At 39.3% G+C, this 18,227-nt stretch overlaps 1 protein-coding gene across 2 annotated transcripts in view; it reads left to right on the top strand.

The window, feature by feature from the left end:
- Nucleotides 1-16,756, top strand: part of NALF1 (NALCN channel auxiliary factor 1) — a 591,636-nt gene extending 574,880 nt beyond the window's left edge. The window contains exon 3 of one of the 2 annotated variants that reach the window (XM_081214841.1): nt 14,664-16,756. In XM_081214841.1, coding sequence (XP_081070967.1) covers nt 14,664-14,953 — 290 coding nt within the window. In that variant the 3' untranslated portion in view covers nt 14,954-16,756. Of the gene's footprint in view, nt 1-12,621; nt 12,669-14,663 lie in introns of those variants that run through there. The other variant, XM_081214842.1, reaches the window with a different exon arrangement.
- Nucleotides 16,757-18,227: the final 1,471 nt, after the last annotated feature.

The raw sequence follows: 18,227 nt of genomic DNA, 5'->3' as shown, positions 1-18,227 counted from the left end.
AATTATCTGCTTAGCTTCTAGACATTTTGAATGCCTAATTTATCCCTCAATTTAGCTTATGGTCTTAAGAAATGAGTGAATTCTTTGTAGAACTTCTTTGCCATTTTAATGTGGGCCTTTGATTTTAATTTCATTACATATGATTTTCCATTTTTAAAACAATCTCTATTCTATCGAATGTGCACTTAGCTTTCTATTTTGAATGACCCTTACATAGGCAGGTATTTGTGTGACCCGTTCTTGAGAGTCCGTATCACTTTTCTTCCTGATATGTGTACTTATATTTTACTATTGGGTTATATCCATGTGCTAATATATTCAACGCATTAAGACAGTCTTTTACAACTCAGAGTATTACTTCATGATCCCTTGGTTCCTTCCCCTCATTAAACAAATACTTTTTGTTCTCTGGGAGATAAGCAGAATGCTAGGTGTTTAGAGAAAGGATGGAGTAGTTAGATTTCAGTGTGATGTTAGACTGAAAATTCATCATATGGACCTGATACATTTGCCACCACTCCTTTCAAAAAAAAAAAAAATTATCTATTTCAAATGTATACCTTAATTACTTAAAATTTCCCCTTGCTTAAAAAAGATACTATAAAAATTATAAATATATAGATGCTCCTAAGTCATTCTTTCTGCAGATGGTCATATGATTTTGAAATTAGTTTCTAGATATCTGAGACTGACTTCTCATTTTATATTGTTTTACCAGCCCAATGGTAAAATAATCCTAGAAAATTAGCAAAATCTCTACAGGTCACTTATGTTATTTTTACCTTTAAAAAAGTGGATACAATTTGGATACTAGTGCTAATTTTATATTTTTTATAAGTTATTTCTAAATAAATCCTAGGTTATATGCATGTGAAACCACTATTGCCACAAATATAAAATGAAGGTCTATTAAAGGTGAAATGCTAATTTCAAAAACTATATTTTGCAACTCTCAGGATTTACATGATGGCAAAAAATGGTCCTGGTGATGAGTAAACCATTGCATTTAAGTGCGAGTGTGACTTCTGGTTCAAGGTGGCAAGCTGAAACAGGCTTTTATTTCCCACCTGTCTCTTAACTCTTATTGAAATTGAAGTACAAACTACAAAATAGGATACATTCATAGAAGCTATAGAACCTAGAAAATGGGACACAGTGAAAACGGAAACTGTTTTTAAAAATATACAGAGGACTTCCCTGGTGGTGCCCTAGTTAAGAATCTGCCTGCCAATGCAGGGGACATGGGTTTGAGCCCTGGTCCAGGAAGACCCCACAAGCCATGGAGCAGCTAAGCCCGTGCGCCACAACTACTGAGCCTGCGCTCTAGAGCCCGCGAGCCACAACTACTGAGCCCTCGTGCCACAACTACTGAAGTCTGCGTGCCACAACTACTGAAGCCCGCACGCCTAGAGCCCATGCTTCACAAAAGAGGAGCCACCACAGTGAGAAGCCCCGCGAGGAAGAGTAGCCCCTGCTCGCCACAACTAGAGAAAGCCCGCACAGTAACAAAGACCCAACACAGCCAAAAATAATTTAAAAAAAATTTTAAATAAACAACATACAGAAGAGAAAAGGCAAATGCAGGACTCTAGAATGCAACCAGAACTGTGAGAGCCTTCAGAGCAGGTTCTGAAAAAAGACCACAGCAGATGTGGAAACTGTTCTTCCAATAGGACCCTTTGATGATCATGGGTTGTTTTGGGGACACAGAGAAAGCAGAACAAAAAGACCAGAAATTCTCTGATGGATTAAAGGCTCTGAGCAGACATCTGAGCCAACAGATCATCCCCATTCCTATCTATGCAGTGTGCTGTCTGCCCACAAAATCCAGGGATCGACTTTCTAGACACTGAATGAGCTCCCTGGGTGGATGTGAGGAAGCCTTCTTAGTAATGACTTTTGGGGGTGTTAGGAGGGGAGCTGTGATTCATCCATTTCATCTCCATTCACTCACCCCGAGGAGACTTCTGCCTCTTGGAGACAACTGAAGGTGACAAGAGAGTAAAACATTATGTGGAAGGGCCAGGACAACCCCATAAGAACTTTTTGGATAAAACAAAACAAAAAGGGTATGAAGGTGGAAGTGGGGAAAGGAATTGATTATCAAAGCAACGCTAGAAGGAATTTCTCCAGAGTGGAAGAAAACCATGGTCAGATTGAAAGGGACCAGCAGAAGAAGCTATGAAGAAACCACGTGTAGACATATCTTCTTGAAATGTTAGAAAACAACAAATATATGAAATATCTGAAGAGGTTTCACTGAGGATAACAAACCCAAGACTTCAGTGAAATGAGAAGGATATTAACATCTGTGTCATAGCCAAGATTTTAGCCCCTATGATCTTCTTTCTTGATATGCCTGTGAATATGGTACATTACATGGCTCAAAGGACTTTGCACATGGAATTAAGATGGCTAATCAGCTGATCTTAAAATAGGGAGGTTATCCTGGATTATCTAGGTCCACCCAATATAATCACGGAATACAGAAGTATCAGCCAGAAAGATAAAGCAGAAGGAGAAATCACAGAAATGGAAGGTGTAGGAGGGACTCAACCCACTGTTGTTAGATTTCAAGATGGAGAAAAAGGCCGTGAGCCAGGGATGCAGGTGGTCTCTGGAGGCTGAGAGTCTCCAGTTGGCAGCCAGCAAGAAGGCAGGGAGCTCAGTGTCACAGCCACATGAAACTGAATTCTACAAGCCTCCTGACCCAGTTTGGATAATCAAGGCCAACACCTTGATTTCAGCCTGATAAAAAATTGTCACAGACATCATCATGGCTTAAAATGGCATCCATGTATTACCTCACAGTTTTATAGGTTGGAGCCTGGGTTGGTTTTGACTTATGTCTCTACTTCATTTTGACACTAGTCAAAACCAACCCAGGCTCTAACCTATACAACTGTGAGATAATATATGGGTGCCATTTTAAGCCACTGTGATGTCTGACAGTTTTTTATAAATAGAAAGTGAATGCAGATTTCGGTACATAGAAATGGAGTGTTGCTGTAACAAATACCTAGAAATGTGCAAGTGGCTTTGGAACCAGGCACTGGCTTAAGTTGGAAGACTTTTGAAGAGCATGATAGAAAAAGCCCAGATTGCCTTGAACAGGGTGTAGGAATATGGTCGTTAAAGTCTGCCAGTGAGGGCTCAGAAAGGAATGAAGAGCATGTTCATGGAAATTGGAAACATCTTCAATAGTATCAGAAAGCTTAGCAGAATTGCATCCTGCAGTTATCTGGAAATCAGAGACGCTAAGTCATGAAGTTGGCTCTATGGCTGAAATTTCCAAGCAAATGTTTAAGGTGTGACCTGGCTTTTTCTTGCTACTCATAATAAAATGCGTAAGGAGAGAGGTACACTGAGAAAAGAATTATTAAACAATAGAATCCAGGATTTGATGATTTGGGAAAATCTCAGTCTACCAAGATGGCAAAAGGTAAAACAAATTGTTGTCAGGAAAGCATACTCTAGAGAAAACCAAACAAAACTTCTGAGGGTATGGCTGTACAACCATTCTAAGACCTCACAAAGTTTGGAAGGTCAGAGTATTAATTTATACAAAAGGCTTTTGAAGAGATTAAGGGTGGGACTCATGGATTCCCCTCAGCCCTTTGAGCAGTAGCCTAAAGTAGAGGAGGGATTATCTAGGGAGGATTTGTGGGGGAGCTTCTTGTCTAATGGGATAAACCCTTGTGACATAGACAGGAGTCTCACAAAGTTATGGAGAAGTTTATATTAGCAAAAACACTGCCAGCTTGGGCAGAAAGGGACAGAGACAGGATGAAGTGAAGGAAGGCTGTTGGACCCTCAGAATTCTACTGGCGGAAACTTGCTAGTGAAACTACTCAGCTGCACACAGATGCAACTTTTTATAAGAAAGGAAAGATGAGTTAGAGGACGGAGATGTGAGCCCAGAAGGTGGAGCTGAGAATTGCAAAGGATCATGCACAGGCCTGGAAACTTGATGGAGTTTGTGCAAGTAGATTTCAAAGTTGATTTAGGTTGATGACCACTTTTCTTTCCATCTTCTCCCTTTTTGAAGCAGAATGTCTGCAACTATTAGTCTATGCCTGTCTCACCATCATGTGTTGGGAGCAGATAACTTACTTTCTGGTTTCACAGATGGAGAGGAATTTTATCCTGGGATGGATTATGCTTAGAGTCACATCAATACCTAATTTAGGTGATACAGATAATGAAATTTGAGGGTTTTGGACTGATGAGACTTAGGGGAGATTTCTGCACTTGGAGTTGTATTGGGTTGAGACTTGGGACCTTGGGGTAGGGTAAAGAGTTTTTGCATGTGGCATGGATGTGAGTCTGGATAATGGCTTCCCCCAAAAAAGATGCCCATGAACTAATGCCCAGAGCCTGTGAGTGTGTTACATGGCAAAACGGACTTTGCAGCTATGATTACGGTTGTGGTTGTGAGATATGGAGATTATCCTGGATCATCTAGGTGGGTCCCATCTAATCACACTGGCTCTGAAAAGCAGCGAAGGCAGAGTCAGTCATAAAGACACAACGTAAGATTCAGGTAAGATGGGGCTTAAGGAGAGGTCAGAGAGGTTAGAAGAATGAGAAAGACTCCACACTGTCACTGTTGGCTTTGAAGATGGAGGAGGATGAGCCCAGGGATGAGGATGGCCTCTCGAGTCTGAGAACAGCCCCATCCAACAGCAAGCAAGGACCTCAGTCCTAGAAGCATGGAGAACCAAACTCTGCCAGCAACCTGAATGAGCTTAGAAGTGAATTCCCCCCTAGAGACCCTGAAAAGGACTTCAGCCCTGCCAGCATCTCGATCTTGGCCTTGCTAACACTGAGCAGAGAAACCAGCCAACCCTCCTAGATTGTGACCTACAGAAGTGTGAGTAAATAATCGAGTGGTGTTTCAAGCTACTAACGTGTAGTAATTTGCTACAAAATCAACAGGAAACAAATACAGTCATAGTTTTCTCCCACAGCACTGGACCCTAGGATGCAATGAGTAATGCCTCCAAAGTTATCAGAAGAAGAGATTGTGAGTCTTGGATCCTATACCCAGGCAAAATGTCTTTCAAATAGGAGAATTAAGTCTGTTTCAATTAAATGTGTATATTCTTGAAAGTTTACCTTCTACATATCCCATCTGAAACATTACTTGTAGTTTTACTCTAGTAAAACAAAAGAGTGTTACAAGAAAGAGGGTAATGTAGGCTCTCAATATTCGTGGTGGAGTAAAATAAATCATAAGATAATATCTGTGCATCGAAAATAACCTGTTCATATTAGAACACTGAAATTGTTATGATTATGAAATGGATTTAGTGATATAAGGATGAAGATATAATATTTTTCCTGATTATATGAAGAATGAAAGACAACTAGAATCTCAGAAAAAAAATGTGCAAGGGAACCGTGAGTCAAATATAAAGCTATCTAAAATTTTTATGATTTTTATGAATTGATAAAATATATAAAGTAATCATCTATTTTGCCTGATATCTTAAATTATTTGAATGATGTTACTGTAATGAAATGGCATGACATGAACTCTAAGAATTTTTTTATTTCACTTTCAATTTTCAAAATTAACATACAGAATGAAAACATGTAAGAAGATGTAACCATAGTTTAGAACAAAAGCAATGGCTGGCCAAATATGAGATTAATGGGATAGGAGAGAACTATACAGACATGAATCTACTCAACTTTGTCAGTTGAGAATAGATATTATCTAAAATCACTGGATTAAGAAATAGACATATGAACACACTGTATAGAATTATGAAGGTACTCACTTCCAACATAAAAACAAAGAAAAAGCAAAACAAAAACCAGCAAAAGCCATAGTGGATTATGCACGCCTACCCTCCACACCCTGCTGATGACCTCATCTTAACTTGATTAAGTCTCTTAAAACCTTATTTCCAAATAAGGTCACCTTTTGAGGTACTAGGATTTAGGTATTTAAGATACATTTGGAGGGCAAATCTATTCAACTTTTAACACAGAGAAAATGAAATGTGGAACCTAATAAAATATACTTCACATAAAAGAACGAAGACAGAGTTTGAGAGACAGAATGATAGCATATATTTAAGAAAAGTTACTACAAGGGTAATTTTAGACAGCATCTGCTCTCAATAAAATTCAAGGACATATAGACCCTTTAAAACAAGGGGAGAAACATGGAAAGGAAATTTGGCTGGGAATCAGGCAAACATAACAATTAATTTAGATTAATATATATAATACATATATATACATATATATATATTGCAGGGCAACAGAAAACAATTGCAAATATGTTATACACTTATAGTATCAACCATATAGAGATTGAAGTAAGCAAAGTGGAGGATAAGCTTGAAGAAGACAGAGGCAAAGTCCAAGGTGGAGACCAAAACTATAAAAATGATGAGAGGGAATGTGATAAATTGAAAACACATAATACACAGTAAACAAAAGAAATAACAACCAAATGAAGACTGGGAAATATCTTTCCTGAGCTTAGAGACACTCTTACTGGCAGATTAAAGTGGTTCTTCCCATTCTGGCAAAATTAAGGAAATTAGATCAAATTCCAAACATTCTTGATTTTTGAGAATGGAGGAAATAGCCTACAAGCTCCAAGGTGGAAAATATCAGATTTGAGCAGAAAGAAAAACACTGACTTCACGTTTTTCTTTCAGAGAGTGAACCTACATGCACAGCTATGTTTGTTCTGTGGGAATCTCTCTCTGGTGTGGCTGATGAGACCAGCATAAACCAGTCAAATAAGTCGATCTGCATCCCCAGGAGCATGTCACTGGAACCCAGCAATTCCAGTCAGTCCCATATGACATTGAATTAAGAGAACAAAACAATGAAGTCCTATCTCCATGAAAAAGCCCATAGATAAATGAGGGAGATGTGCCGCAGGAAACAGAGATCATTCTGGTGCTATAGGGGGCACCCCTACTTCTGATGACCATGCTATTTCTTAATTTAGTTCTTCATGTTCCCTTGTGAGCTCTCAGTCTTGTATCTCATAGAATAGGCTTGAATTTTTCACGTATTCCTCCCATTAGCTGCTCTAGGTTTTGTTTCGTTTTGTTGCCTAAATTAGCTCCCGTGAGTTTCTATTAATTGCAACCAAATAATCTGTGAATAAGGTACATATAAAACAATATGCAAATGTTATTAATCATTACTGGAAGGGAAGATATTAAAATGTTAGTAATTTGACAATAAATAAGTTTCAAACATCTGACTATAGAGCCCCCCCAAATGAAGAGGGATTAGGAGTTGGAGGAAGTAAAATTTAGATAACTTCCTCATCAATGATCCTGATCATTAGACAAACTTGCCCAAGTGTGTGTGATGTTTTTAAAACGTAATTCTAGGAGAATGAATAACTGCACATATTTAACAAATTATGAAAAGATACGCACTTAAGTTCACACAGCAAATGGTAGACAACAAAGGGAGTGGTAAAGAAACATTTTTAAATGTTTGAAAATGTTATTATATGAGGATGAAGGCAAGACCAAGCACTACAGATCTGACGGTAAGGGTAACTGGATGGAACTCCCCTTTCCAATCATTGTGAAACTCTTAGATGTAGGACACAGTGCAAAGAAAAATATAAAAAGGTCAAGAAAAATTAAAATAATGGACCATGATATATCAAAGATGCTCAAATGAATGGAGATAACGTTAAATCACTTTCTTTGCTCATCTATAGGAAGCAACTCCTTATCTTTCAAGTTTGATCATGAGATGGCTGCAATTCAGTCATATCTTCAGGCTCCACTTCTAATTCCAGTTCTCTTGCTATTTCTACCACCTTTGTAGTTACATCCTGCACTGAAGTCTTGAACCCCTGAAAGTCATCCATGAGAGTTGGAACCAACTTCTTCCAAACTCCTGTTAATGTTGATACTTTGACTTCTTCCCATGAATCAGGAATGTTCTTAATAGTGTCTCTAGTGATGAATCCTTTCCAGAAGGTTTTCAATTGACTTTGCCCAGATCCCTCAGAGGAATCACTACCTATGGCATCTACAGCCTTACAAAATGAATTTTTTAAGTTATTACTTAAAAGTAATAACTTGAAAGTAAAAATTACTCCTTGATCCATGGGCTACAGAATGGATGTCATGTTAGCAGACATGGAAAGAGCATTAATCTCATTGTCCATTTCCATCAGAGCTCTTGGGTGACTAGGTGCATTGTCAATGAGCAGTAACATTTTGAAAGGAATCTTTTTCTGAGCAGTAGGTTGCAATAGTGGGCTTAAAATATTCAGTAAACAGATGCACCGTCACCCAGGCTTTGTTGTTCCACTAATAGCATGAGCAAAGTAGACTTAGCATAATTCTTAAGGATTTTAGAAATGGTAAATGAGCACTGACTTCAATTCAAAGTCACCAGCTACTTTAGTGCCTAATAAGAGAGTCAGCCTGTCCTTTGACGCTTAAAGGCATTGACTTCTGCCTAGCCATGAAAGTCTAAATGGCATCTTCCTCCAGTATAAGGCTGTTTTATCTACATTGAAAATCTCTTGTTTAGTGTAACTACCTTCATTAATTCTCTTAGCTAGATCTTCTGGATAACTTGTTGCAGCTTCTACAGCAGTACTTGCTGCTTCACCTTGCACTTCTATGTTATGGTGATGGCTTCTTTCCTTAAACCGCATCAACCAACCTCTGGTAGCTTCCAAGCTTTCTTCTACAGCTTCCTCCCCTCTCTCAGCCTTCACAGAATTGAAGAGAGATGGGGCCTTTCTCTGGATTAAGCTTTGCCTAATGTTGTGGCTGGTTTGATCTTCTATCCAGACCACTCAAACTTTCTCCATATCAGCACTAAGGGTGTTTCACTTTCTCATTATTCCTGTGTTCACTGGAGTAGACATTTAACTTCCTTCGAGAAGTTTTCCTTTGCATTCACAATCTGACTGTTTTGCACAAAAGGTCTAGGTTTCAGCCTATCTCAGTTTTCAACATGCCCTCCTCACTAAGCATAATCATTTCTAGCTTTTGATATAAAGTGAGAGACATGTGACCCTTCCTTTCACTTGAACACTTAGAGGCCATTGTAGGGTTATTCATTGGCCTTATTTCAATATTGTTTTGTCTCAGGGAATAGGGAGGCCTGAGGGAGAGGGGGGAGATGGGGAATGGCCAGTCGGTGGAGCAAACACACCACATTTATTGATCAAGTTTGCCATCTTATGTGGATGCAGTTTGTGGCACCCCCAAAACAATTTTGGTAGTAACATCAAAGATCACCAATCACAGATCATCATAACAAATATAATAAAGTGAAAACGTTTGAAATACTGCAAGAATTACCAGTATGTGGCACAGAGACACAAAGTGAGCAAATGAAAAATAGAAGAAAGTGGCACCTTAGACTTGCTGGATAGTCACCACAAACTTTCAATTTGTAAAAAACACAATATCTGTGAAGCTCAATAAACTGAAGTGCAATAAAATGAGGTCTGACGGTATATGTGTGTCCATGTTAGTAAAAAGTTGAGGAAACAAATTCCAACAGTTTCTTCTTGTTTCTTTTTTCATCTTAATGAAATTAGGTTTGGGGTAATTTTCCCCCTTCTTTTTGCTTCACTGTTTTCTAAACTTTTGCATTTGGAAAGATATTATAAAGCATATTACTAATTCAAATATTTGAAAAATTAGTCTCATATTCCTGGATTTAAAGATGGCAAAATGTAAATTACTGAGATAATGAAGGGTTATATTGAAATAATATGTGTTTATTTTAAGGATTTCCTTAGAATGTCTTTCCTGCACTTAGATGTTATTTATACTGACTATACTAGAATAATTGTTTTGAGCTGTAAAAAATAAGGCTTTTCTGTGAGTGGCTTAGACTAATTGAAAACAGAAAAAGAATTTGAATTAGATGTTCTTTAAAGCCCTTCCTAATAATAACTTCTGACTCTACTATTTATCCCAACGTATAAGAGGAATAATTAATATTACGTGACATTTTACTACCTGCCAGGCACTGTTCTAGACAGTTTATGTGCATTATTTAATACTCAGAAATAATTCATGAGGTTGGTACTATAAGATAGAATAATTGCTACTACTATTATTTTCAATGTCAAATAGGTAATGATTCATTAGAGATTGCAGATAGAACATTTTGTAGCAAACTGTAGAAGAACATTTCATTAACTGAAAAAATTGCTCTTTTCCTTTCCTAATCCTGATCTCTTATATGTTTGTGCAATGAGATTATTTGAGAACATTTTTAATTAAGTAATATGTTCTTATAGTTTCTTTGAAGGATGAGGAAGGGTTGGCTGCTATAGGTAGGCTTTCCCAGGAAGCATCTGTATCCAGACGGTTTACTAGAGAGAACTCAGAACTGTACCTGCGAGGGAGTTAGGGAACAAGGATTCCACAGAGGGAAAAAAATCCAAGGCTGGCTTGGCCCTTCGCAGATGCCCTGTGTCTTCAGTTTCTGGGGAGACACTGAGGCAGAATCCAGCCACAGGCAGCATTCCTGGCTGAAGGAGTGAGTCAGAGATCAGGACAAAGCAGACCAATGTAGAGAAAAGTGCAGTAAAGTTTCCTAGGCAGACCCAAGAGAAAAGACATCGTTATGAGGCATAAATCCAAAAGGAGAGAAGAATGGATAAGGAGACAACAACCAAATCCTGTTAGAAACTAGAAAGAAAATTGGTGCATGTGAAAGGATTTGCTGACACCTAGAAAAGTGAATGCTGAAGCAGCAGAGAGGAAGCAAAGAGTCAACCAGATTTTCATCCAAGACTCTCTCCAGACACAGGAATTAACAGCATGAAATGCTTCGGAGGAGGGGACAACATACGGGAGACCAGGTGGAAGTCTGTATATGAGCCTGTCAGATCTCCATAACCCATGCCTCCCTCTCCAGAGGAAAGTGCTGGCATATTTCTTGGTGGGAGGGGAACTATTGTTTGGAGATGGTTGGAGAGCGTTGTTGGACTGGGTGACAGACGTGAGGAGGGCTTCCCACGTAAAAAGTACGAGACAAACAAAGAAGAAAAAAACGATCTGGAGAAAAAAGAATGCCTGCAGGGAGGAAATAAAACATGACAAATAAAAGTGCTGTAAAAATCTCAGAGTAATAAAAGAATGTATTGCAACTGTGAAATGAGAACAGTCACTTGAAAAAAGAAATTCAGAGTATATAAAAGAGCTCTTGAAATTAAAATGTGATTTTTTTTTAAAAAAGAAAAACTCAGTAAAACTATTTTATGGTAAAGCTCACCAAATCCTCCAGAGAGCAGAGCAAGGGATGAAGTGATGAACGAGGGAGATGATAAGAATATTATAGGACAGGTCCCAGAGGTTCAACAACTAAATATGGGAGTATCACTCAAATAAAGCTGAATTATAAGAATTTCTAAGCCAGAATTCCATACTCAGCCAAACAATCCATTAAACATGAGGTAAACGTTTTTAGGCATACAGCTTCTCAGAAATTTACTCCCAAGAGTTTGTCCTTATGAAAATACTAGATACCCAGTCCACCAAAATGAGTAAAGAGGTGTAAGGAACAGGAGATAGGAAATCCATGGGAAAGAGGCAGCCAGCATCCCCAAGAGGAAGGTTCACTGGAGTTTTCAGGCTGAAATCTATGCATTAGGCATAAAAGCCACCAGTCCAGATGGTAAAAGACTACAGGAGATAGTTCTTCAGGAAAATACAACTGGTAGGAAAGAGCTGTCAACGTAATGGGTGCTGAATTAGTAACTGTAGAAAACTCTAGGAATTAGTAAGTATTAGTTCTAGGAAAAACAAAGTGGAATCAAATGGAATGGAAAATGAAAGTTTACTGCACGTCTGAGTTGACAATTGTTTTTACAGCATCCCAATAAAGGAACACCGAGTATTAAACATGCTACCATAGAGGAAGGGGGTCACCTATGAGCTGGAGAAGGTGCAGAATGAATGTTTTATCCTCACATGTCCTGTGGCGGGGTTGGGGCGGGAGGAATCTACAAGTGAGAGTGATAAAAAATGAAAAATCACGAAAAGTATAAAACAGGTTATTTCCAGAAATGGAGCCAATACAGAAACAAATAAAAAAGTGCAATATTTGCCTCTGAGAAGGAAGAATTTGGGATGGAGGAGGTGGAGGAACTTTTTCTTATAAAATATATTGTAGAATTATTTGATTACTAATATGCATGGATAACTCTGAATAAAAATTCTTATTAAAAAGATAGACAATGTAAAAAGAAAGAGTATTAATTTTTTTTAGTCCAAAAGAAGAGTACATTGATTGACCTGAACAAATTGCCTTATTTTTTCTGAAATGACTTTAGGTCTAAATCATTGACCTGGCTTCTGAGCAACTTTGGAAGAGCTTCTTATCTGGATGACATTGTTAAAGATATTCTGACTGTTACCATTCTAAAATGTTGACCTAAATGACCTTTAGATTTCTATTGTTATAATCTTAACTATAAACTGTCTTCTTTGTAGAATATAATTTTGGAAGACGTATACTTCAATAAATGATTAGTCTACCAGTGAGGTATCTTATTTGAAAAAAGAATAAAATACATACAATAAAAATGTCAGAGCTGCAGACCTCATTAATTCAGTTTTTTTTCCATATTCTACCTAGGCGAAGGTGAAGTTTACCTTTGAATGCCTAAGAAGAAATGAATATTGTAAGCATCATTATAAGGATATCTTGGTCATTTTTTTAAAGAAACTGAAGATTGCAGTGTATATTATTTAATAGATTCTTTATTGAATAAATATATATTGAGCTTATTCATGTAACAAATCTCATTAAGTACCTATTTTATTCAGGCATTCTGCAACATATTGGGAACATGAGGCTGATACTATATAGTTCTTGCTCTTATGGTGACACATAAGTAAGGAAATTGACATGAAAATGAGCAATTGTGATTAAAGGAAAAAATAATAATTGCTCTATTGAAGAGTTACACAAAATGCACTAGGTGCCCAGGACTATGAATATAGGCGTCGCAAAGGGAATTCCATGTGAGCTGAACCTGAAGGAGAAATGAGAGTTACTTCTATGAATTGATGGAGAAAATTCCAGAAAGGAAGCTTGAGCCGTGGTACATATGTGGGTGGAAGTGTCACGTGTTCTGAGATCAGCCAAGAGTTGAGGATGTCTGGAGCACTGAGCAGTGAGTCTGGAGAGAGAGGAAAGGAGACCAGATTTCATGAGTAAGGTCGAGTCAATGAGGCACTATTAATAGTGATTATAATTCACAGTAGTCAAATTTTTCAAGTTATTTCTCTGTGCCAGGCACTGAGCCAAGCACTTTACATGTGACATCGTATTGAATCCTAACAATTACTCTATCGTCATTTTTAAGCTTTTCAAGCTTGAGAGTAACAGAATAAAATTTGTGTAGAAACTTCATGCTAAATCTCATGAAAAAATGTTTCAGTCAAGTTAAAAAAAAAAAAAAGGATACAAAATGGCTTAAGCGACCACGTAAAAATTTTATAATCTATCAAGAAATGAGATTGGAAGATTTAGATAGCCAGTTGTTTTATTCTTTTTCATCACTTTGAAAGTCTCCACTTATCAATTTAAAAATAAGAACAGGGCCTCCCTGGTGGCGCAGTGGTTGAGAGTCCGCCTGCCGATGCAGGGGATACGGGTTTGTGCCCCGGTCTGGGAGGATCCCATATGCCGCGGAGCGGCTGGGCCCGTGAGCCATGGCCGCTGAGCCTGCGCATCCGGAGCCTGTGCTCCGCAACGGGAGAGGCCACAACAGTGAGAGGCCCACATACCGCAAAAAGAAAAAAAAAATAAAAATAAAAATAAAAATAAGAACAATGTGTGTTTTTAGAGGAAGAAGGGAAAAGAGAAGGCAGAAAGAGGAGAGATTCTGTGGTGAGGGAAGAGAAAAAAGGAAGAGAGAATAAGAGAGAAAGAGAGAGTGAGCTAGACCCACAATCACTAATAAGCAATGTTGGAGGATGGGAAAGGGAGAAGGATGAGACAGAGACTCCTCCCCCAGTGGTCCAGGCAAAAGACAATACAGGCTTCAATATAGGCAGTCATCAATAGAATAGCAAATGGAAGAATAAGAGAAGTATTTACAAAAGGAAATGGTCACGCTTTGGGTGTGTAGATGTTAAGCCCATTCATCAAGAAAGGGAGATGTGAGCCTTGGTGAGGTTCCTGAGGGGACGTGATTAGTAACATGGTTCCTGTAGCTCTGGTATTATGATTTGTTGGTGGTTTCATAAATAAAATATGCTAAATATGCTAACTCATAACTAGTGAGTGTCACTTTACGCATTGCATTAATTAATCACATTCCTGTTAAAGAGAAAATGGTGGTTGAATGTTCCTGGTCACCAAGTTGATCCAGAACCTCAGGTTCTGGTTTTGACCTAATGAAATCTTTTATCCTGTATTCATCACAACACAGAACTTTCATGGATGACCACCAAGAGTACAATAAGAGCATGAGGAACCTCAAAGTACTGGTTTGAGAGCACGGTTGACCATTGACCCAGATTGTATGGACTTGACTCTCCTTTACAAAATGTTCCATTGCTGTAAGATGTTGTGGATCAGATGTTAAAGTACACGCTGCCGTCTGCCCTGAGCGCCTTCCTACCCATCTTCCTCTTGCCTGTTAACCTTGCCCTTTCTTCACCCCCCAGGGCTCTACGAAACCTTTCTAACCAATGATGAACCAGAATGCTGTGACGTCAGGAGAGAGGCAAAATCCAACACCCCCTACAAGGGGACGGTGGACAGAGGCGGCTCCTGTCCCAGGACATCGCTCCCTGCTTCAGCAGCACCCAGGCTGGGCCCCAGCAGACTCAGACTGTGTGTCCTTGTGCTGATGCTCCTTCACACAGTTCTCACGGCCTCGGCGGCACAGAACGCCACAGCCCTGGGTTTCGGGGGCATCCACGCACTTGACGAGCGCTCGGCCAGCAAGGAGTAGGGACGCTGGACCCTGGAGCATGCCTGCCGCCCTGGCCACTGGCATCATGGCCTGGGTGCTCTGACCCGCGCATCACTTCGTGCAGGGCCTGGAGGGCCAAACTGGAACAGAGGGACCTGAATCCAAACAAGGACACACACACGCAGCTTTTTATGGACTAAAAGGCTGGAAAGTGACTTCAATTTCTCACACCATTTTATACACTGTGTTTTAATGTTTGGAGGTTTTCTTTGCTTTCCTTTTGATTTGGGTTTATCTGTTTGTTTTGTTTTTGCACTTGTTAATACAGGATTTATTTGGGGGGGATGGTTTCTCAGAGGTAAACTAAGTCTTTTCACTGTCTCTCTCTCTATATATATTTCTAGTCATTGTGTGTGTTCCTCAGATAGTTCTGTCTCATGTCCTGTCAGTTTCTATTAGCGGAATGATGGCTATGACCTCACGGTATAGCAAACAACAACAACACACAAAAAAAAAAATCATAAAAAAATAAAAAAGACAAAAAAAAGAAAACAACAAAAAAATAAAAATAAAAAAACTCCCTGACTCTCCCTCCTGCCTCTGGAACCCACGCCCCTCCCGGCCTGCCCGCCCCGGGCCTTCCCCACCCACAGCAGATGACATCCGCTTGCTTCTGTTTTTGTCACAGCTGCCGTGAGTGGGCGCAGTGCACGCTCCGCTGGGCCTCTGAGCCGCTGCTGCGCAAACCCGCAACGGAGCAGAACCAGGGGGGCCCTTTCTAGCTGAACAAACAAGTGCTCTCCATAACAGGTGGGGTCCCACAGTTAGCACATCTTTACGTTGAAAATAAAACAAAAGCATAGAAAACTCCCATGAACTCGGTTGGTCCAGCTCCCCCTTCCAAGGGCCCAGGCCTTCCTCGCTGGTCAGGTGGCTGGAAGCAGCCGCCCAGAATGGGGGTGTAAGGAGGTAGGGAGTCCTCCCCTGAAGCCGCAGGTGGCTGGGCTTTCCCTGGGATTTCAGTTCTGTTGCAGGACTACACGAGCACCTTTTGGCCATTGTTACAGGAACAGGATTCTGAGGACTCAAATCTGGACTTATTTTTCCTCCTTTACCATTGTGGAGGGCTAGCAGATGTGCTCAGACACCTGCAGCATACAGAATCTAGACCATTTCACCCCAGTATTTCCCCCACATACAGTTTTTAATTACTCCAGGTATAAAGTGTATGCAATTCTGCATTATCAAAAAGAACTTTTCAAAAACTAGGTTAGCCATTTTCATTCAAGTACAGAAACGTTACCACTCTCACATGCTCTAGATAGTTGAAGGCAAGAGGAGAAATCGGATTGCTCTGTTTGTATTTTTTCTTTTTGTGGGAACATTTTACCTGCTGAGTGTCTATGAATTTGCTTTCTAAAAAAAAAAAAAAAAAAAAAAAAAAAAGGCTTTTATGAGTTTACAGTAGAATCAGTGGAAGGGAGAGTTAATAAGGGCTGTTTTTAAAACAAACAAACAAAACAAATAATTTTAAAAGAACCACTTCACATTCTTTACTATTCTCTACCTACACTCGGGAACTGCATTTCAGGGATGATTGCTGTATAGCTGGCAGATGAAGGAAAACCATGGAAAAGGTCCTCTTAGCGAACAAAATTTAGTTCCTAACTTTCTAGCTATGAAATTCCCCCAGGCATTTGTTTTTGTTGAAACAAAACTTTAATCTCTGCATCATACCTAACTCTGCGACACGCGTTACAGTATGCATATTTTGTTTTGAATAAAAAAAAAAAACTGTTTTGTTCCAGTCTGTTAAGAATATTCAAAATAATAAAGGTATTGCTTAATAAAATTGCTAGAATTGTTTAGCAGTACATGCACAAATATTTTACTAGATTCTTTGTTTTAATAGTGTTTTGTTGAGACTGAAAATCCTAAAATGGTCTGCACAAATACAAAAAAAAAAAACCACCAAAAATGCAAAATTCTCCAGTTTTTGTTCCTTTTTTGAAATTTGTTTTTTATTCAAATGCAAACACACATTCACACGTGCACCCACACAGGCACAGCATTTGTAATTTATGAAAATAATGGTACTATTTCTGGGGACAGTGGGTGGACAGTGGCTCTGGCACATATTAACTGCATTGAATTTTGCGAGACTTATAGCAGTGAGTTTTGGTAAAGCCTAATTAGTGGAGGATTCTAGATTTCAGTGGAGTTGGGGGTGGGATGAGAAGGGTTAGGGAGTAATGACTGGAGGGGGAGGGGTGAGTGATGACTCATGGGGAAGAACGTATCAGATGAGCTCTTTTTCCACTGACCTCTTAATGACCTTAAGGTATACGACCACAACAAAGTTTGTCGTGACCTTCGTCTACCTCTGCCCGACAAACCCCATCCCACTCTCTGTTTCTTCAGTGTTCCTTGTGCTTCTGTTCATGCCAGAAGCAAGTCCATTCTTTCAGGAAAATAACACAACAGAAGATGCAAGTTCCACCCGCTCTTACTGGGATGACAAGAAGTTACTATTTCTAGACACAGGGCAAAGTGACGACAAATAGCATCCCTTAACAATGGAGTTTCAAAAAAAACCAAAATAAACAATGGGATTTCATTTTCTATTAATATTTTTTGCAACTGATTAAGATTCTTTTCCAGAATAAGGGGACTGGATGGTTCCACCTGCCCATGTTTTAGCTTTAGTTTGGGGAGAATGGCGGCCAAAAGAGGGAAACCCAAACCACCACTACTTTACATGGGGGGTAAGCCCTCCAAAAGGCAAGTTCAAGAGCTGGGAAAACCCATGCAGTATTGTGAATACGAAATTCTCGCTTAGGTGAGGAAGAGGTGGTGGGGTGGGAAGGGGAATGGCAGGTCAGCCAGAGGTGGAATCCACTGTAATTCTGGTCAGATTTTTTTCTTGCCACATTTACTCTGATGTGAGAAGGGCCTCCGTGCCTAGTATTTATGATTGTAAATGGGTAACCATTTGCTTATGACATTTCCACTGACACAGTGAACTAAAGCAGCTATTCCTGCGATTGGCTAAAGAATCCAAATAGGCAATGACTCCTTTACAAAGTCAAGAAACAACCATCGATGATTTGTGATGCAACCAGTTGGTGATCCAAATCTCACTACATCCATGGATCATTTGCAGTAGTTTTCCTACTTGATAACATGCTTGATGTTCTGCACAGAAAATATTCAGACATTGCGCCTTTGTAATCATCATCTTGTTCTGTTTTCCTCGTGGTGGATATCCACTGCATACTAGCTAATGAATTATGATATTAAAACAATTATTTCT

This window comes from Mesoplodon bidens, assembly GCF_964165515.1.
Source record: "Mesoplodon bidens genome assembly, chromosome: 17".
In the NCBI taxonomy this organism is placed as follows: domain Eukaryota; kingdom Metazoa; phylum Chordata; class Mammalia; order Artiodactyla; family Ziphiidae; genus Mesoplodon; species Mesoplodon bidens.
The sequence above is the reverse complement of the archived record's forward strand: the minus strand, read 5'-3'. Positions and strand labels throughout refer to the sequence as shown.